A 25813-nucleotide genomic window follows, 5' to 3' on the forward strand; every position below is an offset into this window, starting at 1 on the left:
ACACAGGTTTGCAAAATCAGATACCAGTTTTTGGGGCTTTCTTATAACTTCTGACCCCTTCTTCCTGTCCCAGATGTTGTTTTTCTCAAGTCTAACGATTCTGACTCCTTAGAGAGAGTATGTCAAACTCCTGGCAGGTGGGCCGCATGCCTTGTTTATTTAAACACTAGTGGCCCGGTGCATGAAATTCATGCACATTAAAAGGGAATTATTTAGAGGAAATATTTTAATATCGCTATTTGCCTTTTCTCTATAATAGATGTGTCAGAGATGAAAGAAAATTAGTAAAATGTATATGAAAATCTCCCGCCTGTCAGAGTCTGGAGCACGCCGCGGGACCTAGAGTCAAGTCCCACCCACCCGCACGCACTTCAAAAATGCAGGAGACCCAGACCTGGCTGGCCCCATCCCCGTCAAGCCCCTCTGGGTGGGGGGCGCAGCCTGAGGTCCCCTGTCAAGCCCCGCTGGGCGAGGGGTGTGGCCTGAGGTCCCCGGGAGTAGGGGGCGTGGCCTGAGATGCCTCGCCCTGGCCAGGCACCATGCAGCCTCAGGTCCCTGCTGTTCGGTTACGGTGTCCTGGAAATTTGCATATTCCTCTATTATATAGACAGATGCTTGCCTTAGAGAGAATATGTCAGGTGTCTCTTACCCAACTATTAGCTCCTCTCCTGTGCTTGGTCACTGCTGTGCTTCCTTGCTTAATTCCTGGAATCCGACTGTGCCCCCTCCTGGCAGAGTATAACTGACTACATGCCCAGCAGTGTCCCTCTGGACCTGCCGAGTCCTGGCAGTGTTCCTACCCTTACCCCTGAAGAGCCAGCTGCCCTCTTGCAGGCCTTATTCCAGCCTCTGCAGGTTTGGGCACAAAGCCACGCCTTGCCCTGTGCCTCCTGGTTTTGATCCCAGCACCTCCACCACCACGGAGATGGATTGTCAGAGGAGTTGTTCATTTAAAGGCCACACTTGTTAACGTTAAGGCTCAGTGCTGCGGCTAGGCGGGCCTCCCTTCTTCCCGGGGCAGGAGGCCTGAGATGGACAAAGCAGCATCGGTCCCATCCCCATCGCTGTGTTTCCAGCTGGCCCGTGTAGATGCTGCTGCTTTTGTTGTCTACAGACAAGAGGGTCTCCTCGGAATAGCAGGTGCCTTCACCGGACGTTTGAGTGCTAGCTGCTCGGGTTTCAGGGCCTGCTCTACCACGGGCACCGGGCGGGCACTTCTCCTCACAAGACCTCCCCTCTCAGCACCCCCAGGACCAAGCCGCCGAGCCAACGTCAGACACTGGGTCGGGAGCCCGGCTGAGGTTGGACCTGGGCTTTCCCAGGACAGCGCACTGCCTCTCAAAATCCAAAATAAGCCCACGGTGTTGGGAACATGCTCATTGGGGTGGCCCTTTTGAAAATCACATGTGATCTTAGTTGTTCTGTGAGCACCTCACAGGCGCCTGGAGCCTGCGCTGTGGGCCTGCTGCCAGGTTTCTGGACCGCAGGCAGCTCTGTGGGGTCTCTGAGGCCTGCAGACGTCTGTGGTGACTGAATCCGTCTCTCGTCTTCCTCGAGGAATTCAACCAGGGCTTGTTGCTCAGCTCCGAGGCCGAGGTGTGGGGGACATTTGGAAACCCCGGGTTATGCGGGTGCAGCACTTGGACACGCAGCACAGCCCTGGCTCCACTGCTGGGGGGGTGTGGGGTACAGTTTCCCTTTTTACATGAAAATGTTCTCAAGGGGCCCTGCTCCCGCAGTGGCTGGACAGAGCTGTGGCCCCTCAGTTCGTAGCCCACCAGCCAAATGTTAAACCTCCCTGGACAAACAGCAGCCACTCGCTGCACCTGCAGCAGATCTTATTGCTCTTGTCTCCTCGGGCGGGAATGACATCCAGATGTGGCCAGCAGCTCAGAAGCTGCCCTAATGGGGCAGGATGACCACTGTGGTCACGCAGTGGTGGGGAGAGAACCCCGCTGGAGAGGTGTCCCCTCTGGTGCCGTTCATTACTTTCCCAGTCACCACACCAGGACAGGAAGGCAGTCGGGTTCTCCCCACGAGAGGGGCTGACTTGTGTCCACAGGAATCAGCTGCCTCCTGCCCGTGACGCACTGGGGATTGGGCCCACAGCCCGGCCTGCGCCCCGACTGGGAATGGAACTGGTGTTCTCTTAGTTCATGGGGTCAGTGCTCAACTATTGAGCCACACTGCCTGGGCTCCTTTTATCTTTTTATTATGGGGGATGTCAGACATAGCCAAAGTATAATGAAGCCACCCCGTTTCAAAACCAGCAACTTGTGGTTGATCTGGTTTCTTCTGTACCTTACCTTCCCCCAAACCAGATTGTCTTGAAGTAAAGCCCAGACATCCATAAATACCGTGATGGAGGCACCTGACTCAGCTTCTTGTGGGAACACAGTCCCCTGGCCAGGACGCACTGCCTCGTTCCTGGTCCTGACACAGAGCCTGGTTCCAGGTGGTGCCTCGAAAGCCTGCGATGAAGACAGATGGGCCTGTCTGCTTGGTGGGGGTCAGTGGGGAGGGTGGCCTATGGTATTGAAAAGTTAGCTCTTTCTCCTGCAGAGCCTGGAGTCAGCTCCCTGTATTAACTGGGAAGGCTAGAGGTAATTTCCAAAACCAGATTGAGTATTCTTAGCTTCTCATCTTGAAATATCGGTCCCTGCTACCAAAAGACGTACAGTTTTGGTTCACTTGCTGGCCTTTATCTTTGCAGACTATTGAGCCAAAAGTGAAAGTTTTCATCTTCAATCTAAAACTCCAGGACTGCCCCTCCGCCAGCAAGAACTGGGTTGAGCTGCTCTTCAGCCTCTTCGAAGGTGAGTGGACCGTCACTGGAAAGGCTTTGAGTGACATTTGGTGCACTGATTCGGCCGGGGGGGGGGGGGGGGGGACCAGTGCAGAGTAGCAGTCTTGAAAGTCTGGGGTTCCAAGGAGGAGGACCCAAGGAGAGTTGGTGTGAGAGCCCATCCCCGGTGGGTTTAGTGCCCCTTGCCTTCCTGTTGTTGGTCCTTACCTCCCATTGACCCGAGAAAGATGCCAAGGATACCTTGGTCTTATGCAAATAAAGACCATCAGGCACCTCTCTTTCCAAGGTTTCTCACCTCTGCACCCCTTGGCAGGGCTGCCTCTCTGCCCCCAGCCAGCCCCTCTGCTTACCCTTGTTCATTTCCCCATTACCTCAACTTGCACTTGGTCCTGGTGGGTACCTGAGCTGTAGGTCTAGGACCACCTCCTCAATAGCTCTGATTCTAAACAGTGAATCTGATTGGTTGGCATCGTTCAGGAGGTTGCTCCTGCTGCAATCAGGTCAAGGGAAAGGTGGGGTCTATTAAGGCATTGGGGGCTGAGAGCCACTAGACCAGCGGTTCTCAACCTGTGGGTCGCGACCCCTTTGGCGGTCGAACGACCCTTTCACAGGGGTCGCCTAAGACCATCCTGCATATCAGATATTTACATGACGATTCATAACAGTAGCAACATTACAGTTATGAAGTAGCAACGAAAATAATTTATGGTTGGTGGTCACAACATGAGGAACTGCATTTAAAGGGCCAGAAGGTTGAGAACCACTGCCCTAGACGCTGTAGGAGGGGCCAAGGGACATGTTCCTGGTGCCCCGGGAGTCAGTCCAGTCACCCGATAAGGTCAGCGTGTGGGACACGTCAGTAGTGTCCTTCCCACCACTTGTAAGCAGTGCTGAGCTGGCTTCACAGACACCACGTACTGACCCTCACCTCTCACCGCACAACACGTTCTTAAATGCCACCCCTTTCTAAATGGCTTCAATGGTCGGTTTTATGTTTAACATATAGTTTACTATATCTTTTTTTAAACCACCCCTTTCTGATATTTGATTTCTAAACCAATTGTTCTCCATGTGTGGTTGCCAGACCGGCAGCATCAGCCTCACCGGGGAACCTGTTGGACATTCCCAGGCTCCAGCCCACCTCAGACCAGAACCGACCAGAATCTTTGGAGGGGCCCGGCCATGTGTGTGTAATAAGCTCTGCAGGTGACGCTGGTGCACACAGAGTTTGAGAGCCACTGTCCTAAGTCCTAAGTAGGTAGAGACCACTTCTGACCTCCTTCAGTCCTTGGCCCATGGAATTCTCCGCAGGGGCTTGGAACCATTGCTTAGAGCAGCGGTTCTCAACCTGTGGGTCGCGAACAATGAAAATACATCCTGCATATCAGATATTTACATTACGGTTCAGAACAGTAGCAACATTACAGTTATGAAGTAGCAACGAAAATAATTTTATGGTTGGGGTCACCACAACATGAGGAACTGTATTAAAGGGTCGCGGCATTAGGAAGGTTGAGAACCACCGGCTTAGAGGCTGTGTGTGTTGTATACGTGAGGGAAACCATTGGTTGCATCATGTGCATTGTTGGGCCTCAGGGAGAGTTAATTAAACTTCTTCTCTTACAGCCCTCAATAAAGACCAAGGCCTCATCATTGGGTCTGACATTAATACATTCCTGAACTGTTCATCAGATGTCGAGAAAAGGTAATGTAGATTTCCTGTCAAACCATCCATAACTGGTATTTGCAGAATACTCTGCTATCCTGTCACATGTGTCATCTCATGGGACTGTTGTCATCTGCCTCTCAGGCCAGTAGGTTAATGGTGGACGTTTTAGAGGAGGAAGATGAAGGCTCAGAGGGGAAAGCAGGGAGAAGCCATCTCTCACCGAGTCTTACTCTGGGCCCCACATGGTTCTGGAATTCTCTGTCATTGGGCCACCTTGCCACGCACACACAAGGGCACACAGCTGGGATTTGCATCCCTGCCTTCTAGTTTACGATCCTGTGAGTTCGTGGCAGAGCAGGCGGGGGAGATAGACCTGAGCTGCGTGGTCTGAGTAAGAGGTGAGTCCTCTGCATCCATTTCCTCCTGGAAAATGTGAGACAGCGTCCCCGTGAGGAGACCGTGCAGCAGAAGCCTCACTCGGGGGTGTTCTCAGGACAGAGACTTTAATTTATCCTGGGGTTGCAAATAATTTCTTAACAAATGACCAAAATTTGTAAAAGACACCTTAAAAAATAGAGCAGATTTGAGGGTCTCCCCATGATTATAGGACTTTGCCCACTCACACCCCAATGTGCTTCTCGAGGGAGCGAGAAAAGGACGGTGTGGAAACCCGCATTGGGAGTTCCCCAGACCCTCAACTCCACGGGGTGTGTCACCAGGGCAGCTCCGTGCACCTTAGGGAAGGGCAGAGGCCGTCACTTGGCTGCCAGACCATCAGCGAGAGCTTCCTGTGTTCACCGCAGATGTTTCTAGCATGGCTCAGTCCAAGCTCGTAAGCTTCAGTCACCACCACCTCTTTGCACTTTTCCTCTCCCAGCTCTTGGCTGTCCTGTGCTGATTCTCCTTCTATTGTTTAATCCTGTCAACTCACTTCCAGTCAGCAATTCACATCAACACCCCGAGCAGCCGCCACATGTCAGGCTCCGTGCTGGAGTCTGCGCGGTGCCGTGGGCACATAGGCTGGACCTGCTCCCTGACCACACTTGGGGTCAGCTCAGAAAGCAAAACTCAAGCCCGCTGGTGTGGCTCAGGGGTTGAGCATTGACCTAGAGACCAGGAGCCACATACCTGGGTTGCAGCCTCAATCCCCAGTGTGGGGTGTGCGGGCGGCGATGGATCAATGATTCTCTCATCACTGATGTTTCTCTCTCTCTCCCTCTCCCTTCCTTTCTGAAATCAATAAAAATATATTAAATTAAAAAAAAAAGAAAGCAAAACTCAAGAGGTCATAATAAAAGGGGTACCTTGAGAGCTTAATGATTATAAAACCATGAGATGATACATGACACCAGTTCCAGGGTTCCCTTGATCTTTGCCTGAAGTGAAGGTTACACTGGCTGATGTTAAACTGACAGTGGGGGTCCTCACCCAGGAGATATTGATGGAGAACCTCTGGGTGCAGGGGCAGGTGGAGGGGGTTGTAAGAGGACTAACATTGTTTTGTCATTTGAGAGTTTTAGAACTTGGGGGTGAGACAAAGAGGCCCATCCATGACTCTAAAACAAGAGTGAGGCATGAAACACAGCACTGCTCCCCAGAGCGGGGAGAGTCTTATCTGGGGTGCTCTGCGGTGGCTTGGAGCAGGGGGAGGGCCGGCTGGAGGAGGGACAGCCGGAGGGGCTGGGCAGAGACAGGGGCTTCGTGTACTAAATATCTAACCACGTTAGGCAAACCCAGGACTCCCAGCTCCAAGGTTTACGCGGCAAGTTCTGTTGTACCCGGGGGCGGTTCATTTATTTCTTCAAGACCTCTCCACGCCCAAGCTAGACAGTCAGGGTCAGAGCAGCCGAGGCTGTGCACTGAGTGGGTGTTGTCTGTGTCCCTGCTGTGTTCCAGAGTCGTGCATAGGTTCTGGATAATTCACAGCTATAGCTCACCATTTCCCCTCACCACTCTCACAGCAAGTGTGGGTGAGTTGATGCTTCATAACACAGGAGGTGCTTAGTTAGGGTGGCAAGGCCCAGGCTTCCCTGAATGGCGGGAGGCCCCTCTACAGCACCCCTGTCACTTCCACCAGTTCTTCATTCTGGGCCAACCCTCTCCACATGACGGCCCTCGGACCGGGAGGTGCTCTGTACTCCACCCCATTTTCCCCAAGTGTGTTCTCTTCTCCAGACCAAAATCTATACCCTCCTTCCTCAGGGTCGCCCTCTGCTGGTGGAACTATGCAGACTCTGGCATGCAGCTTTCTAGCCTGCCAGACATGACCCACAGATGGGGAAATCAATTTAGAGGTTTGATTTGAAGCATTAAAAAACAAACGTCCCCCACGCCCCCAAAAAAATGGAAGAGAGGAAAGAATCAGAATTCAGTGCTTATAATGAGAGCATTTTTATGTTTTATTTCAGATATATTTATTATTATCTTTTAATCCTCACCAGAGGATATTTTCCTATTGAATCTTAGGGAGAGTGGAAGAGAGAGGGAAAAACAGAAACATCGATGTGAGAAAAACACATTGACTGGTTGCCTCCTGCAAGAGCCACAACCAGGGCCCAGGTCTGGGAAGGAGCCTGCAGCCGAGGTACATGCCCTTGACCAGAATCAAACCCAGGACCCTTTGGTCCACAGGCCTACGCTCTATCCACTGAGCCAAACTGGCTAGGGCCAAATATATTTATTTCTGAAATAAAACACAAAATATATGTGGACATAAATGTCTATACATTTACACACATACATAGTGATATGTGTTTAAAAATACAGATTCTGCCCTAATCAGTTTGGCTTAGTGGATAGAGTGTTGGCCTGCGGACTGAGGGGTCCCAGGTTCGATTCTGGTCAAGGGCATGGACCTTGGTTGCGGGCACATCCCCAGTAGGGGGTATGCAGGAAGCAGCTGATCGATGTTTCTCTCTCATCAATGTTTCTAACTCTCTACCCCTCTTCCTTCCTCTCTGTAAAAAATCAATAAAGTACATATTAAAAAAAATACAGATTCTACCATTCGCAAGTTATGTGATCAAGGAGAAGTTTCCATTAAAAAAAAAAAACACAACAAGATATGAGTTCATTTACATAAAGTCTGGAGAGGGGCAGTGGTTATAATCGCCAGGAATCCAGGCTCCTCTCTTGTTGCTTTGTCAGCCTTCACAAGGCTCCTTCCTCCTGGTGCAGCATGGCTACCTCAGGTCCAGGCAGCAGGAAGGGGCGAGGAGGCTGCAGCCAGGCTGGTCTCTGCCGGCTACATATCAACAGAGGCGCACAGCAGTGCGATCATTGAAACTTCTGTGCCAGCTGCCAAATAGCTGGTGCCAGTTACTCATTTCTTTAAGTCTCAGCTTCCTCCTCTTAGGGTGGAGATAAATAAATATAGTTCCTAGCTCATAAATGCATTATGAAAGTCAAATGACATAACATGCGTACGTTTTATCACAGTGGCCAGCACAGAATCAAAGCTCAGTACATTGAAGTCAGCATTAGTATTACCTATGTTTTATAAACAATAAATTGTAAGAAAAAAAAAGGTGTGGCATGAAAACTGAAGGCAGTCCTCAGGGTGAGCTGATACAGAGAGCAGTCGCATTGGCACAGTGTTTGTGTGCACACAGGAGCAATGACAACTCCACTAAGAAGGGGTAATAATGATGACTTCCCCCCAACCAGCCACTTCCTGCCCGTGACTCTGTGGACATGGCTTTCCACTCAGGGTCTCTGTGTCTTTACCGATTACAGACCTTGTCACTGTTCGTCCGTCGGGGGGCATGTGTACTCAGAGTCATTACTTACCACGTCCTTCCATGTCACTTTGTCGTAGCAGGTCTTGTCCCCAGGCTGGCAACCTGACCCTGCAGGGTGCCCGGCAGTGGGGCTTGGAGACGGCCGTGGGCTCCTCGCCGCCCACCTCTGCCTATCGGAGCGTCTGGGAAGCGTTTGCTCACCAGCCCAGGGTGGAAAGGGATGCTTTCCTGCGGGATGTTTTCCCTGAAGGCTTCCTCTGGGGCGTCTCCACGGGAGCCTTCAACGTGGAAGGAGGCTGGGCTGAGGACGGAAGAGGGGCAAGCGTGTGGGACCGACTCGGACCCCAGAAGGCCGCCACGGGCCAGGCCACTCCGGGCGTGGCCAGCGACAGTTACCACAAGGTGGACTATGACGTCTCCCTGCTTCGCGGCCTCCGGGCTCAGGTCTACAAGTTCTCCATCTCCTGGTCCCGCATCTTCCCCACGGGGCACGGGCGCAGCCCCAACCTCCGGGGTGTCGCCTACTACAACAAGCTGATCGACAGCCTGCTGGACTCGCACATCCAACCCATGGCCACGCTGTTCCACTGGGACCTGCCGCAGGCCCTGCAGGACCGAGGCGGGTGGCAGAACGAGAGTGTGGTGGACGCTTTCCTGGACTACGCAGCCTTCTGCTTCTCCACCTTTGGGGACCGTGTGAAGCTGTGGGTGACCTTCCACGAGCCGTGGGTGATGAGCTATGCGGGCTACGGCACCGGCCAACACCCGCCCGGCATCTCCGACCCAGGAGTGGCCTCCTTTAAGGTACTTCTCTTCTTTGCAGCTCCTACTCATTAGAGGAGATAGGACATTTGGTGGGAAAAAGTCATTTTATCTTCCTACCAGCAAGTGTTTACTTTTTGTTTTTTAAAGGAAATCAGAGGGAGGGAAGGAACCATAAAGTGTTAATCACCTTATTTTGTCCAAGCACAGTGCTGGCTCTTTACAAATAGTCATGACATCCTCAGAGTGGCACTGATGGCTGTGACTACATCCTCAGGGCAGCACTGATGGGTATGACTACATCCTCAGGGCAGCACTGATGGGTATGACTACATCCTCAGAACAGCACTGATGGGTGTGACTACATCCTCAGGGCAGCACTGATGGGTGTGACTACATCCTCAGGGCAGCACTGATGGGTGTGACTACATCCTCAGAGCAGCACTGATGGGTGTGACTATATCCTCAGAACAGCACTGATGGGTGTGACTACATCCTCAGGACAGCACTGATGGGTGTGACTACATCCTCAAGGCAGCACTGATGGGTGTGACTACATCCTCAGAGCAGCACTGATGGGTGTGACTATATCCTCAGGACACCTGATGGGTGTGACTATATCCTCAGGACACCTGATGGGTGTGACTACATCCTCAGAACAGCACTGATGGGTGTGACTACATCCTCAGGGCAGCACTGATGGGTGTGACTACATCCTCAGGGCAGCACTGATGGGTGTGACTACATCCTCAGGGCAGCACTGATGGGTGTGACTACATCCTCAGGGCAGCACTGATGGGTGTGACTACATCCTCAGAACAGCACTGATGGGTGTGACTACATCCTCAGGACAGCACTGATGGGTGTGACTACATCCTCAGGGCAGCACTGATGGGTGTGACTACATCCTCAGAGCAGCACTGATGGGTGTGACTATATCCTCAGGACACCTGATGGGTGTGACTATATCCTCAGGACACCTGATGGGTGTGACTACATCCTCAGGGCAGCACTGATGGGTGTGACTACATCCTCAGAGCAGCACTGATGGGTGTGACTGCATCCTCAGGACAGCACTGATGGGTGTGACTGCATCCTCAGAACAGCACTGATGGGTGTGACTGCATCCTCAGGGCAGCACTGATGGGTGTGACTACATCCTCAGGGCAGCACTGATGGGTGTGACTACATCCTCAGGGCAGCACTGATGGGTGTGACTACATCCTCAGGGCAGCACTGATGGGTGTGACTACATTCTCAGGGCAGCACTGATGGGTGTGACTACATTCTCAGAACAGCACTGATGGGTGTGACTGCATCCTCAGAACAGCACTGATGGGTGTGACTATATCCTCAGAACAGCACTGATGGGTGTGACTACATCCTCAGAACAGCACTGATGGGTGTGACTGCATCCTCAGAACAGCACTGATGGGTGTGACTGCATCCTCAGAACAGCACTGATGGGTGTGACTGCATCCTCAGAACAGCACTGATGGGTGGGACTGCATCCTCAGAACAGCACTGATGGGTGTGACTACATCCTCAGGGCAGCACTGATGGGTGTGACTACATCTTCAGGACACCTGATGGGTGTGACTGCATCCTCAGAGCAGCACTGATGGGTGTGACTATATCCTCAGGACACCTGATGGGTGTGACTATATCCTCAGAACAGCACTGATGGGTGTGACTACATCCTCAGAACAGCACTGATGGGTGTGACTACATCCTCAGGGCAGCACTGATGGGTGTGACTACATCCTCAGGGCAGCACTGATGGGTGTGACTATATCCTCAGGACACCTGATGGGTGAGAAAGCTGGGGCTCAGGAGGAGAAACCATTTGGTCATGATGACATCACTAGTGGGTTAGTTAGAAGCCAAAATTTGAGCCCAAGTCTGCCTGACTCCAAAGCAAGTTTTCTGAGTCACCCAGGACTCTCAATTGACAGAAAACCCAACTTCAATCCAGCAGGTGGGAGATGTATGAGCTCAGGAAACTGGAAAGTCTTGGTTTAGGTGATCAGACCACAGACAATGCTACCAGGACCCAGTTTCGCTTCTGCTCTTGCCCCCTTGTTGGCTTTATTCCTGGGCTGCCTGGTGGCCAGGTGGCAGCAGCCCTCTCTCATCTGTCAGGACCAGTGGGAAGCAAGCGTGCCTTTGTCTGTCATTCGCAGCAAGTCTCCCTGTGTTTCTGGTCTCTGTGTGAGTCACATGGGGCACTGACAGGTTGGGTCCAGGTCCCAGCTCTACCCCTCAGCACAGTGGTTGAGAGGCGGGGAGCTGAGGAGTGGCACGGGTTGGCTTTCCAGAGAGCAGACAGGGTATTAGTTCAACAAGAAGGAGATGTATATAATAGAGACAAAATATAAAATGGCTTCCTTCCATCTTTTCCTTTTTCTTCAAAATCTCCCAGAAAACCCACCAGCTTTCCCTGGCAGCATTCTCCAGGAGGGACATGTTAGCCTGGGTCACCCCTGCCACCCTTCTGGGTTTGTTCTAAAGGGGGCATTTACTGTGTCCCATGCTAGGTCTTAAGGAGGACACACAGCCCATGTCTGTGAGGTCTTAAAACCTTTGCGGGAAATGATGTTAACACACATAAGAAAATTGGAAAACAATTCAAAATGTCTGCAATTAGCATGAGCTGGAAATGAATAAATGCCTCAATAAAATGCCAAAACCACAGCACTTTGTCAAGGTTTCCATCCTGCTCTTATTCAGCAAGTACACCAGGAAGAGAAACTATGCTTCTGAAGATGGAAGGTTTGGACCTTTCTGCATGTCTCCTGTGTGCCACCCAAACCTTTCCTCCTTAGGCTTCTTCTTTTTTTTTTTTTTCCTAAGCACACTTTAAAAAGTGTATATGTTTTTATTGATTTTAGAAAGAGGAAGGGAAAGGAGAGAGAGAAACATTGATGTGAGAGAGAAACATTGATCAGTTGCCTCCTGCACACACCCTGATCAAGGACTGAACCCGCACCCCAGGCATGGGTCCTGACTGCGAATCAAATTGGCATGCCAGGCCAAAGGACCCTACTGGTGCACAAATCCGTGCACCGGGCCTCTAGTTTTGATGTGAAATTCTTCAAAAGTAAGTGTCATCATCTTCAGATGATAAAAAGGAAGGGGAGCTGAGCGGTAGCAAGCTCTCCTCTGCACTCCCGAGTTTCTGCTTGTGCTTTATATGTACAGTCTCACTTAATTCTCCTCTGTGGATCCGTAAGTACCTGCTTCTTAACAGACTAGGGACCTGAAGTTAGAAGATTGGTCGAGCTTAATGAGCAAGTTAGTGACAGAGTCAGGACTTAAATCTAGGTGTGTTATACTCCAGATAGCCTGCTTTTGCCCATCTTTTCATAGCGCTCCACCAAGGAGAGCTGTTGATCGTTGTAAGACTATCAGTTAAGTCTACAGAGAGATTCTTTGTGGTGATGTTTCTCCCTAGATTTTATTAAGTGGAAAGGAGAACAAGTAATCTAGAAAGAATTGTCCCCTCCTTTGTGTGGTAACTAAAATGATCTCCACTCCCCATTAGTTGTTGACTAATAAGTCAATAACTACTTATTGAGAATGGAGGCAGACTAACATTGTGGGTGACAATACAGGCCTGGAGTCAAAATGCCTGCATTTTACCCTCTCTGGATCTTGTTTTCCTCACCTGTATAGCAGTAATAATAACTTGCCACATAGGTTATTGTGGGGATTACATGAGCAAATTCGTTAGCAGTTGTAATTATTAATATGGTTGTCGATGCTGTTGCTATTAACCTCTCAGGGGTGGTGCTGACTTGTTGCAATTGTCATCCACATTGTTGATATTGGGGGCATTGGCATTGGTATTGTTGCCATCAGCACTGTCTTGTTGACTTGTTGACACTGTTAGCATCAGTCTTAACTTCTTGTTGACATTGTTGATGTTTTAATGACAGTGTTGGCATTAGTGTTGATGTTATTGATGTTGACATTTTCAGTGTTGCTGTTGTTATTAACTTGCTGGTATTATTGACACTGGTGTTAAGTTGTTGACTTGCTGTTGGCTTGTTGATGCTGTTGTTGACACTGTACCTTCTTTCCTCTTCACAAGGTGGCTCACTTGGTCCTCAAGGCTCATGCCAGAGCTTGGCACCTCTACAACAACCACCATCGCCCGCAGCAGCAGGGCCGTGTGGGCATCGTGTTGAACTCAGACTGGGCAGAACCCCTCTCCCCAGAGAGTCCCGAGGACCTGAGAGCCTCTGAGCGCTTCTTGCACTTCATGCTGGGCTGGTTTGCACACCCTATCTTTGTGGATGGAGACTACCCAGCTGCCCTGAGGGCCCAGATTCAACAGATAAACAAGCAGTGCCCCAGTCCCGTGGCCCAGCTCCCCGAATTCACTGAAGCAGAGAAGCAGCTCCTGAAAGGCTCAGCTGATTTCCTGGGTCTGTCCCACTACACTTCCCGCCTCATCAGCAAGGCCCAACAAGACACCTGCATCCCCAGCTATGATACCATTGGAGGCTTCTCACAGCACGTGGACCCTGCCTGGCCCCAGACCTCATCCCCTTGGATTCGTGTGGTGCCCTGGGGCATAAGGAGGCTGTTGCGGTTTATATCCTTGGAATACACAAGAGGAAAGGTTCCCATCTATCTGGCTGGGAACGGCATGCCCATCGGGGAAAGTGAAAATCTCCTTGATGATTCCTTGAGAATAGACTACTTCAATCAATATATCAACGAGGTGCTCAAGGGTAAGAGCAGTGGATATGCTGGTGATCAGAAGGTGGGTGGTCCTTCTTCAAGTCGTCACAGTTTTGTGTTATGGGACCAAGACCGTCTCTCAAGTAAATGAAGCCAAAAAGTAGTATTGGTAGTAAGAGCATGAGTCCTTCACATCAGCCTCCTAACTCTCCCCCTCAAGGCCTCAACTTTTTGCTCTCATATTCTTATTCCTTTCTAAATTCTGCCCATCTGAACCCTGTCCATTAATCAGGCCTCATCATTTTTTCATGCACTTATTTAACAAATATTTGTTAGCTGACTATTATGTTCCAGACATTGTGCAATACAGTAGAGGTAAAATATTAAACAAAAATTGTCTTTTCACATAGGATATTCACGGTCTACAGAGACACAGACAGAAAATTGCAACATAGGGTGATAATGGCATTACAGGATGGCATGAGGACACTTAAGATGGGACTCCAACCCATTAACTCTTCCTTCAGTGCTCCAGCCACATTGATCTTCATCCCCTTTAACTGGCTGTAAAAATATATAGCTCTTTATTTACTTTGATTCAATTAATCACATCTACAGTTTCACTCTTACATAACATACTGTTTCACATGTCTTTTTATTTCAAGTAAAAAGGAATGGCAAATAGGTTTCACCTCACAGGCCAGTCCTACTCAGTTGAGAGTGGCTAGCTGTCTGCCTAGAGGGCTGTGATGAGAAGATTTCAAGGCTTTGCCTAGATTCAAAGAGAAAGAATTGATAAGTGATACTTGCCCTGGGCATTGCAGTGAGGAATGGAGACCCACATCCACAGAGGGAGGTCAGACCCCCTCTCTGTTCTTCACGTGTACTCCTCTCAGCATCAAGGTTACATTCTATAATGTGCATAATCTTGGAACCCATTTAAGACATTGCCTCAAGTGATCGTTGACACAGCTGTATGCAGTCAATCGACAGGTACTTTCCTCCTGTGACAACTGTGGAACGGATGCTCTGAGATTTTGAATGGTGTGCCCCAACATGCTGTGAGCGGAACCAGAGGCCTTCTATTTCTGGCTCAGCTCTTCACTCTTCCCACTGACCTATGAGGCTTTTATTCATCTTTATGTTCCCAGAGACTGGCCCAGCCTGGAGACAAAGCAGGTGCTTACTGAATTACTTACTGAGTGAGCAACTTTTCCTGCCACATACGCAATAGGTGCGATTTGATAGAAACGAGGCTTAATACTTTGCTGACTCCCCGTTGGAGCCCACAGCCATTGCCTTACTTTGGTTCTGGTTGTTGGTTGACCTGCTAGACCGTCGTTATTTTCTCACAGTCCTGGAGTCCAGAAGTCTGAAATCAAGATGCCAGTAGAAATGCTCTGCCTCCAGAGGTTCCAGGGGAGCACCCCTCCTTGCTCTTCCATCTTCCAGTGGCTCCAGACATTCCTTTGCATGTGGCTGTGTCGCCCCAATCTCTGCCTCCATCTTCTCTAGGTCTCTACGCTAGCAGATGTGGCACATGCTCTCCATTATTCATTTTAAGACAAGGATGCTCCTTTGGACTGAGTGATGGCCATGGTGTGGCCGGATGTTTCCTGGGGTCTTGTGAGTTTTCCTTGTCCATTATGAGGGAGAAAAGAGGTTCATGTTTTTGGAGTAACCCAAATCACCTCCAAAACTTTCATGTCAAAAGGAAAACCTTTAAAAAGCAAACTAACAGCCCTGGCCGGTTTGGCTCAGTGGATAGAGCGTCGGCCTGAGGACTCAAGGGTCCCAGGTTCGATTCCGGTTAAGGGCATGTGCCTTGGTTGCGGGCACATCCCCAGTGGGGAGTGTGCAGGAGGCAGCTGATCGATGTTTCTCTCTCATCGATGTTTCCAACTCTCTATCCCTCTCCCTTCCTCTCTGTAAAAAATCAAGAAAATATATTTTTTTAAAAAAAGCAAACTAACAGAGACTTTAAAATAACACCGCTGTATTTTTGTTCCCCACAGCTGTCAAGGAGGACTCAGTGGATGTTCGATCTTACATTGCCCGTTCCCTCATCGATGGCTTCGAAGGGCCCTCTGGTTACAGCCAGAGGTTTGGGCTGCACCACGTCAACTTCAACGACAGCAGCAGGCCAAGGACTCCCAGGAAATCTGCCTATTTTTTCACCAGCATCATTGAAAAGAATGGTTTCCTCACCAAAGAAGTGAAAAGACTGCCACCACCCAGTACAGCAACATTTCTCCCTAAAGTCAGAGCCTTCCCTTTTCCATCTGAGGTGCCCTCCAAGGCCAAGGTCGTTTGGGAAAAGTTCTCCAACCAGCCCAAGTTTGAACGCGATCTGTTTTACCACGGCACGTTCCGGGATGACTTTCTGTGGGGCGTGTCCTCATCAGCCTATCAGATCGAAGGAGCTTGGAATGCTGACGGCAAAGGCCCCAGCATCTGGGATAACTTTACCCACACACCAGGCAGCAACGTGAAAGGCAATGCCACTGGAGACATAGCCTGTGACAGCTACAACCAACTGGATGCCGATCTGAACATGCTTCGAGCTTTGAAGGTGAAGGCCTATCGCTTCTCTATCTCCTGGTCTCGGATTTTCCCAACTGGGAGAAACAGTTCTATCAATAGCCGTGGTGTTGATTATTACAACAGGCTGATTGATGGCTTGGTGGAAAGCAACATCTTTCCGATGGTGACACTGTTCCACTGGGACCTGCCCCAGGCCCTGCAAGATATCGGAGGCTGGGAGGATGCTTCCTTGATTGAGTTGTTTAACAGCTATGCAGACTTTTGTTTCCAGACCTTTGGTGACAGGGTCAAGTTCTGGATGACCTTTAATGAGCCCATGTACCAGGCGTGGTTGGGTTATGGCTCAGGGGAGTTTCCCCCAAATGTGAAGGACCCAGGCTGGGCACCTTACAGGATTGGCCATGCACTCATCAAAGCTCATGCCAGAGTCTACCACACTTACGATGAGAAATACCGGCAAAAGCAGAAGGGGGTCATCTCCTTGAGCCTCAGTGCACACTGGGCAGAGCCCAAGTCGCCCGAGGTCCCACGGGATGTGGAGGCAGCTGACCGAATGCTGCAGTTCTCACTGGGCTGGTTTGCCCACCCCATTTTCCGAAATGGGGACTATCCCGAGGCCATGAAGTGGAAAGTGGGGAACAGGAGTGAACTACAACACTTGGCCACATCCCGCCTGCCCAGTTTCACTGAGGAAGAGAAGAGGTACGTCCGGGCTACGGCTGATGTGTTCTGCCTCAACACCTACTCCTCCAGAATTGTGCGGTACACAACACCGAGGTTAAACCCACCCTCCTACCAAGATGACCAGGAGACGATTGAGGAGGAGGACCCTTCATGGCCGTCCACAGCAATGAACAGAGCTGCACCCTGGGGGATGCGGAGACTGCTCAACTGGATCAAAGAAGAATATGGTGACATCCCCATTTACGTCACCGAAAATGGGGTGGGGCTGGCAAATCCGAAGGTGGAAGATACCGATCGGATATTCTACCACAAAACCTACATCAATGAAGCTTTGAAAGGTATGTGAGGGTTCATGCCCCCCTTACAAAATCTCCCAACATCCACATGTCATGTGCCTGAAATGATTGGCAGAGTAGATTACAAACCATCAGCAAGTCTCTGTCTTATGTGCTAACTCCATTATTCTTTCCCTGTCTGGGGTTACATTTCCCTCTGAAAAAAAGCTATGGTTGTCTCCCCAGATGTACACACACACAATCCCCATAAGAACATTTTTATGGGTCCATTCATCTATTATTGAGCAACTACTGTTGGATAAGTTTTACTCTAAATCATAGGGAAACAGTAGTGAACAAAACAGATAACTTTCTGCTGACATGGAGTTTATATTCTGACTAGTGGCCTGGTGCATGGATTCATGCACATTGAAAGGAAATTAATTAGAAGGTGGCCAGCGGGGTGGGACTGGGAGAGATGGGCCACACCTGGGGCAGCACTGTGGCTTGAAGGGCATCTGCAGGGTGCCTCCAGCAGGTGGGGTCCCTTGGCCTGGCCTGCGGGGATTGGGCCAAATCTGGCTCTCCGACATCCCCTGAGGGGTCCCGGATTGCAAGTGGGAGGTTCTTGGGCGATGTACCCCGGAATCAGGCTCCCTCCTCTCTGGTTCTGGGATGCATCACCTGAGAACTGCTACTGCCAAGTTACCGCAGCTTGGCAGCTCCTACATTGAAGCATCTTCCCCTGGTGGTCAGTGTGCATCATAGCTACCGGTCAGATGGTCTCTTAGCCTTTTATATATATAGACTAGAGGCCCAGTGCACAAAATTTGTGCACGGGGGGGGGGGCGGGGGGGAGTCCATCAGCCTGGCCTGCACCCTCTCCAATCGGGACTACTCGGGGGATGTCCAACTGCCTGCAGGGATTGGATCTAAACCAGCATTTGGACATCCCTCTCGCAGTCCAGGACTGCTGGCTCCTAACTGCTCACCTGCCTGCCTGCGTGATCACCCCTAACCACTGTGCTACCTGCCTTATCACCCCTAACCCCTTTGCCTGCCTGCCTGATTGCCCCTAACCACTCTGCCTACCTGCTTGATTGCCCCCTAACTGCCCTCCCCTGCCGGCCTGATCCCCCCTAACTGCTCCCCTGCCAGCCTTACCACCCCTAACTGCCTCTGCCTCAGCCCCCGCCACTGTGGCTCCGTCTGGAAGGACTTCCGGAAGACATCTGGTCTAATTAGCATATTACCTTTTTATTAGTATAGATGGGCTCCATGCAACCCCAGAGCAAGAAACTGTTCTCACATTCACATTTGTGTTTCATGTCTAAAGGGGGCTAAGACTCTTGAATTTGAAGCACATCCCTTTCCCCCAACAAAAGAATTTGATTTTACAAAGATCAGTCATTAATACTTGTTTGGGGGCATGAGTGCTGGCAAAAGAACAAAGACACACAAGATGATCTGTCTATCGGGGACACGTTACCTGTGTGTACAAGTTGATGGTTCAGGACTCCTGCCTTGAGTTGAGAGGCCAGTACTTGGCTGGGCTTCTTGGGGTCCCTGCCCGACTGGGGTAAAGCTCTTCTCTTCCCCTTGCAATGTTCCCAGCCTACAGGCTCGATGGCGTAGACCTCCGAGGGTATTCCGCGTGGTCTCTGATGGACAACTTTGAGTGGCTGAATGGTTACACAGTCAAGTTTGGACTGTACCATGTTGACTTCAACAATGCGAACAGGCCTCGCACAGCAAGGGCCTCCGCCAGGTACTACACGGAGGTCATCGCCCGCAACGGCATGCCGCTGCCCCGCCAAGACGAGTTTCTCTACGGCCGGTTCCCCGAGGGCTTCGTCTGGAGCGCGGCTTCCGCTGCGTATCAGGTGCGGAGTGCAGGGCAGCTCAGCAGCATCGGCTGCACACCTACTGTGCGCCGGGCTCCGGGTTCAGGGCTGGGAAGGGCAGGGTGAGCAGGGGATTTTCATAGACTGTGGGAGGGAAGTGAGGGATGCCATCAGGGGATCTTGGAGGACCTCTTCCCCGATAGCCCTGGTTCTTCACCCCCCTCACCCCCCCAGCACAGGCAGACCAGCACAGTTACAAGGGCAGTGCTGAGATGGCGTTCGCGGCGAGAAGGAGCCGGTGGCGCCTGGCAGACACACTTAGGCAGAGGCATGAGCGTGAGGACTCTCTGCTGGGTGCTTTTCTCGCCTGCTCTCCTCCAAGTGGGAAACATGGCTGTCACGGTTTCTTTCTCTAGTCACCAAAGAATGGGTCGTCGTGGCCACGGAGGGGCGGGGCGGTGGGAGGGGCGGGCGGTCGGCCCGAGGTTATTAGAGACGGGTTTCTTTCCTGATGACCTGACATCCTACCATCACCTTATACGTGCCAGGTGAAGCTTCCTCATATAGAAAATATGAGGGTTTTGCCTTTTTCCCAGAGAAATAAAAGATAACAAGCCAAGAGTGACTTGCTCAGGCCTTTAGTTGCGGGTCCCTGCTTTACATCTTTTTTATTTTCTCTGCGACAGGAGGGGCTCTGTGTGCTCAGGGTGAGGCCTGGGCAGGGTCAGGGGTATGAGCTGGCCTGGCTGGGAGTGCCCCGCCCTCGGGTTTTTCTGGACGACTATAGCTGCTGAAAATACGTTCGAGGTAGACGCGTGTTAGCAGCCCCAGATGACCGCACCACCGGGTTATGAATGACGTCTCGGGGCAAGTTCTGCCACACCCAGACCTGTGTTAGCCAAACACACAGAACCGCTCATGTAGCCTATTGTGTGGGCCGGAGGAAGCCCCGTTCTTGGTCCCACCAGGTGCTCTGGCCAACACTTCACGTGAGGAAGTGCCGAGGTTTCCGAGACAGGCTTCTGTGGCTCTTCTTTCAGGCACAGACTCCTCTGGGAGGACCCCAGCGTGGCCTGGCAGACGGTTTGGATGGACAGTTCTGTTGTGTGCTGTCCTGTGCCCTGTGGGGTGTTCAGCAGCTTCCCTGGGCCTGCCCACAGATGCCAGTAGATTTCTCCCCCAGTTGTAACAACCAGCGCTGTCTCCAGACATTGATCAATGTCCCTGCGGGGACAACCCAGTGGCTGGGTGAGACCCACGCTCCCGGTTTGCAGCTGACACAGGAAGGGACACAGGCAGGCCTGCTGGGTTCTTAACCCTGTCCGTGCACGGGCGGGACAGTCTTGGAAACATTTTGGTAACCACGTCTTGAATGATTAAGTTGGTGTCAGGGAGCAGTCAGCAGGCATGTTCTCCCCATTTGTGACATTGAATATTTAATGAGCAAAATATGGGGTGTGAATCGAGAATGGATGAGACGTGCCTACAATGCAGATTAGATGCCATCTGACTGGATTCTTTTTTAAAACCTTTCCTTTGGAAATCTGTTTAAACAGAGAAAAGTTGCAAAAACAGTAGAGGACTCCCATGTACCCTTTCCCATGCTCCTCAACTGTTACCATTTTACCATTTGCTTCATTTTCTCTCTCTGTGTGCACAATTGTGTGTGTGTGTGCACATTTTATATGTATGTGAAACAGACTTTACACCTGAACGAGCAGGTGTCTACCAGGTTTCTCTACCATAAAATTAAGAAGTATTTTGTAGCTATAAGTGATTTGGGGGGAGCTACTGGAGACTATACAAATAGCCTGTTTCTCATTAAGTTTCACCCATTAGCTTTAGCAACAGTTGGTAATTTTTGCCTGAATCAGTTACTGCTATGATAGTGGACAAATGGTGATTTCCTAATTTCATCATTCCTTTACATTATTTATTATGTGGCACTCAACACATAATGTGTTGAGCTTTGCCTTTTCTCCTACTTACTTATATTTTATTTATACCTAAATGTGATTTGATATATGGCATCAGTTTGGTCTTACGGAGTCCTGTTGCATTCAGTGGGCGGCACTTTTGCTGCCATTGTGTATTTAAATGCTCCAATCGCCCACATTTTGCCTGGAATGGTGCCTTCGGATCATGGCCCATCGTCCTCTGAGCTCTTCCCCAGTTCTTTCCGGCACAAGGTGCTCCAGGTCCTCTTGTACCTCTCCTGCCCAGCCGTCACCAGCTATTTCTCTCAAGGGCCCTGGATCCTTGTATTGGACAAGGGCACTTAGAAACCAAGATGTGGGTGCTCGGGGTGCCCACTGCTGCCGGTGTCGTCACCTTTAGGTCCTCAGTGGACAGAGCTAGGAAGTCCGTGTGCACGTGCGCGCACACACACACACACGCACGCAGACACACAGCTGTGTACGCTTCTGCACCCACCTACATCTCCATGTATATTCAGGGCCATGAGTTCACACTGATACCGCCACAGGGTCCTGCTAGCCTTCCCATTTCCTGTATGAGTGCTCCTTTCTCTAGTGGTGAGGAATCTCGTTCTGATATCCTCAACGTAGTCACTTGTTTGCTCAGTCCCCCTGCATTCACTGACCTCCCAGCCACCGAGGCCACCTCCTCCACCCACAGCCCACGCAGGGTGCGTTCCTGCCACTCTCACGGGGGCTGTGCCGGTCGTACCCTTGGTTAAAACACCACACTACCTTCCCAGTCACATAATATCACACCGTATATGCGGAAGTGTTCTAAGTAAGTGACGGAAATCGTACCTGCCAGACTGCCTGAGCCTGCAGGTAGGTGTTTGCCCGGGGGCTTGCGGTCAGTTTCCCGTTAAGATGGGCGGGAGAACCAAAAGGAAGCACCGAAGCAGACACACGTCCTGACCAGAAACCCTGCCCCCACGCCCGGCGTCGCTGGGATTTGTTTGGCCATCGTTGGGGCTGGGGCACGTGGAATTGTTCACTCGAACTGTTAGTGAACAGATGCTGTTATGGTAGCTACTGGGACACAAGGATGACAGAATCAGTGCCCAGGCCATACAGTCTGTGGGGCTGCGGGTGACAGTGACAGAAAGTATGTACGGGAAGCTGCAGGAGTTTAGAAATCAGAGGGAGGCCATCGAAGGCTCCAGAGGACTTACCTCCAGTCTCGGGACCTTCCTGCTGACACAAAGGAACCTGTGAGGGCGTGACTGCAGGACTTAATTAGGTTGTGTCTTGTCATCTTGAGATCGAAGGTGCGTGGAGAGCAGATGGCAAAGGACTCAGTATTTGGGACACGTTTTCCCACACGCCACTGAAGGTCAGCAACGACGACACGGGAGACGTGGCCTGTGACAGCTACCACAAGATCGCCGAGGACGTGGCCGCCCTGCGGAACCTGGGGGTGTCCCACTACCGCTTCTCCATCTCTTGGCCTCGTGTCCTCCCGGACGGAACCCCCGAGTACATCAATGAAGCGGGCCTGCGCTACTACGCGCAGCTCATCGACGCGCTGCTGGCTGCCCGCATCAAGCCCCAGGTGAGGTTGGGCCCGGGAGGCCTGCCCAGGTCCGGGAGCCTGCTGGGCCAGGGGCTCGTTCATCGTGTAAACAAAAGCTGTTCTCACATTTAATTTTTGAATTGTTAACAAAGTCACGTGAGAAGAGGTCAAAAAGCAGAAAGGGGTCTGCAGTGTAGATTTTCCTTCCTTCAGTTCCTCTTTCTGTGGGCCCAAGTTTGCTAGGTTCTCATGTCCTTTTGTGGGTAGAAGCCAGTAGATGTGACTGTGTGTGTATATTCCTTTTCCCCTCTTTTCTCATAATGGTAAGATACTTGCTTCTTAGAAAAAAGAAATGTTTTTATTGATCTCAGAGAGAGGAAGGGAGAGGGAGAGAGACAAAAACATGAAAACATCAATGAGAGAGAGACATTAATCGGCTGCCTCCTGCATGTCCCCTGCTGGGGATTGAGTCCACAGTCTGGGCATGTGCCCTGACTGGGAATTGAACCTGGTGCATGGGACGATGTTCCACCACTGAGCCACACCAGCCAGGCAAGATACTTGCTTTTATTTAACAACTGGAGGCCCAGTGCACAAAATTCTTGCATGGGTAGGGTCCCTAGGCCTGGCTGGCAACCAGGGCCAATTAGGGCTTTCCAGCTGCCAGCCAGGGCCTGCCTTCCGGCTGCCTGCTGGGGCCTTCCTTCATTCCGTGCCGCCCCCTGGTGGTCAACGCATGTCATAGCAACCAATCTTCTGGTCGAACTCCTGAGGGGACACTTTGTATATTAGCTATATTTATGTGTTTGTGTGTGTGTATATATATATATCTTACAGATATTTTCATATCCACACATAGTTTCCTATTTTATTTTTGTTATGTGGAATTGTTTGCATCTTATCTCTCTAATAACTTCCCTGCTAATGGGCACTCTCCTATATGGCATTTCCACTCTTTTGCCACTATAACCACTGCTATGATGAGTAACCTTAGACATACAGCCCCCATATGGGTAGTTTATCTGTAGGATCTGGTCCCAGGGGCAGAACTGGGACAAAAGTGTGTGTATTCATAAGCCATGAGTTATTATGAATAACGCAGGAGCTCATGTGTGGGCTGACTTTGCCATCACCAAAATTTTCAAACTTGAGGCCAAAGAGCACTTTCCTTTCCTGGCCCTTTATGGTAACGCACGGGAGAACGAACACCCATTCTGGAAAGCCCGGGGGCTCCTCTGTTGCGTGGTTGGGGATTATGCTCCGCGGCCAGAGCACAGTCCCACAGGACAGCCCCTCTCCCCACCCACTGTCATCTGGACTCTCCCCTCCCTGATAACACTGCAGGGACAAGCCAGCCGTGCAGCGTTTGTTATGGTGCGTGCAGGGCGGGTGGGGGAGACGGTGGCTGAGTGGCTCTCCTGCAGGACCCCCTGATCTGAGTCGACAACAAGATTCATCACATACAACAGGTCGGAACAAGATCAGAAAGCACATACCTTAGAGCCACGCGATTCTGTCCCACTCGAGGGCACTGAGACCCTGCGGGTGGGGGGGAGGGAGCAGCGTGGCCGGGAGCTCCAGGGAGGTGCGGGTGTCAGATAAAGAGGAGTGGGTGGCCAGGTGGGCGTGCAGGGAAAGGCATTTCAGGCAGAGGGAAGGGTCTGGGCTGATGATGGGTCGTGGCCCAGTGCAGGCTGAGGGCAGTGGAGACCACAGCTTGGCCAAGATGGGGCGTGTCAGGGGCATCGAGGGGAAGGCTGAGAGAAAGGCCACCCCCCTAAGCACGACCAGGCTGCTCCTTCCCCAGCCAAGGGTTCCCCGCTCCACGGGCAGACGCTCTGGACAGATGGGTGATGTCCCTTTACAGTAAAATGCTCCGCCCCCCTGGGACCCTCAGCAGTCGGTCCAGGCAGGTTCTGATCTGAGAACAACCACGGCTCACACTGAAGACATGTGGGCCTCATGCCCTGGGCCTCACAATAGTGTCATGAAGTGGAGGTCTTAGCGCCTGAGCCCAGAACAGTGGGTGCACAGCTGCGACTCACACCCAGGCTTCTCCGCTCCTCTTCAGCACTGTGCCCGCCCCCTGCCGCCGAAGAACCCTGGGGCCACTTTGGCCTGATCATTGGTTCTCAGTGTCCGCAGCACACGTGTGCGGGGGCATGGCCGGCACCAGCGGCTGCCCGTGCAAAGCAGGTGGACGGTCTGGCTGATCTCGCTCTCTCCCAGGTGACCCTTTACCACTGGGACCTGCCCCAGGCCCTCCAGGACGTCGGCGGCTGGGAGAACGAGACCATTGTGCAGCGCTTCAGGGACTATGCGGACCTGCTCTTCCAGAGGCTGGGCGACAAGGTGAAGTTTTGGATCACGCTGAACGAGCCCTTCGTCATTGCTCTGCAGGGCTACGGCTACGGGACAGCAGCTCCAGGTAGGGCCGGCCCAGCTGTCAGCTGGGTGTGGCATTTGTAGCCCCCGGGAGCCTGAAATCGGGGAGCTTTGGAGGAGGGGCCAGGAGAGCCGGGGGCAGAGCCTCAGAATGCCCACCACTCAGCCTCCTGCTCCTGCAGCAGTTTCCCGTCTGCACCACTTGGGCTCAACCTGAATTTCACGTCGGTGCCGCCCAGGGCTTCTCTGCTCTGAGGCTCTGCCTTTCCTCAGACGGGAAGCTCCCGAGTCGGGGACGCGGACTAATTGGTGTAGGAGGGGGCGACCCCTGAGGCTGTACAGGCCCACAGTCTGTTTCCTGCGACTCCCAGATCCCCCAGTTTTGGGTAACTGATTTGGCTGCTCTGCTCAGCCTGCCCTGACCCAACATGAGGCTGCTGGAGGCCTTCCTGCCCGAGTTCTGCTGCAGGCAGGCCGGTCCCCCTGCGGAGAGCTGCTCCGGGCCCTGCAGGGCCATATGTAAATCCCATGTAGGCGATTCGTTACTTTTCTAAGACAAAAAACCTTTTTGTTCCAAAACACATTTGACCCCAAAAGCTCTGATGGGGATTGTGGGCCTGTCCTGCCCCTTCAGAGCCATCCCGCCTTCCCTTCCTCTAGTTCTGAGCTGAGGAGTAAGTCTGTGCTCATCTCTGTGCTCTTCGTCGTCACGTGTGAAAGCTGGGAAGTCGCAGGGAGACCCTGGAGTCATTACCAGATGCAGCTCCATGGGTCCTTGGTTGGCGCTTTGGTTTTCCATTCCTTCGGCCTGAGAGGTGGCCTCACACCATCGGCTCCCAAGGACTCTGTCAGCTGCTTCTGTCGGCTGTCCTCTCCAACCTCTGCTCCCACCGTGGGCTCCCCAGAGTGCCCGGGTGTCAGCGCCC

General features: G+C 51.7%; 1 protein-coding gene across 1 annotated transcript in view; it reads left to right on the plus strand.

Moving 5' to 3' along the window:
- Positions 1–25813, plus strand: part of LCT (lactase) — a gene marked incomplete at its 5' end in the record, with an annotated part of 50920 nt that overhangs the window by 13549 nt on the left and 11558 nt on the right. The window contains 8 exons of the mRNA XM_081096347.1: positions 2714–2816; positions 4433–4511; positions 8293–9019; positions 13071–13716; positions 15682–17232; positions 18784–19052; positions 22251–22541; positions 24732–24930. Of these exons, the coding sequence (XP_080952473.1) occupies positions 2714–2816; positions 4433–4511; positions 8293–9019; positions 13071–13716; positions 15682–17232; positions 18784–19052; positions 22251–22541; positions 24732–24930 (3865 nt within the window). The remainder of the gene's footprint in view (positions 1–2713; positions 2817–4432; positions 4512–8292; positions 9020–13070; positions 13717–15681; positions 17233–18783; positions 19053–22250; positions 22542–24731; positions 24931–25813) is intronic.

This window comes from Myotis nattereri (genome assembly GCF_964212035.1).
Source record: "Myotis nattereri genome assembly, chromosome: 7".
In the NCBI taxonomy this organism is placed as follows: domain Eukaryota; kingdom Metazoa; phylum Chordata; class Mammalia; order Chiroptera; family Vespertilionidae; genus Myotis; species Myotis nattereri.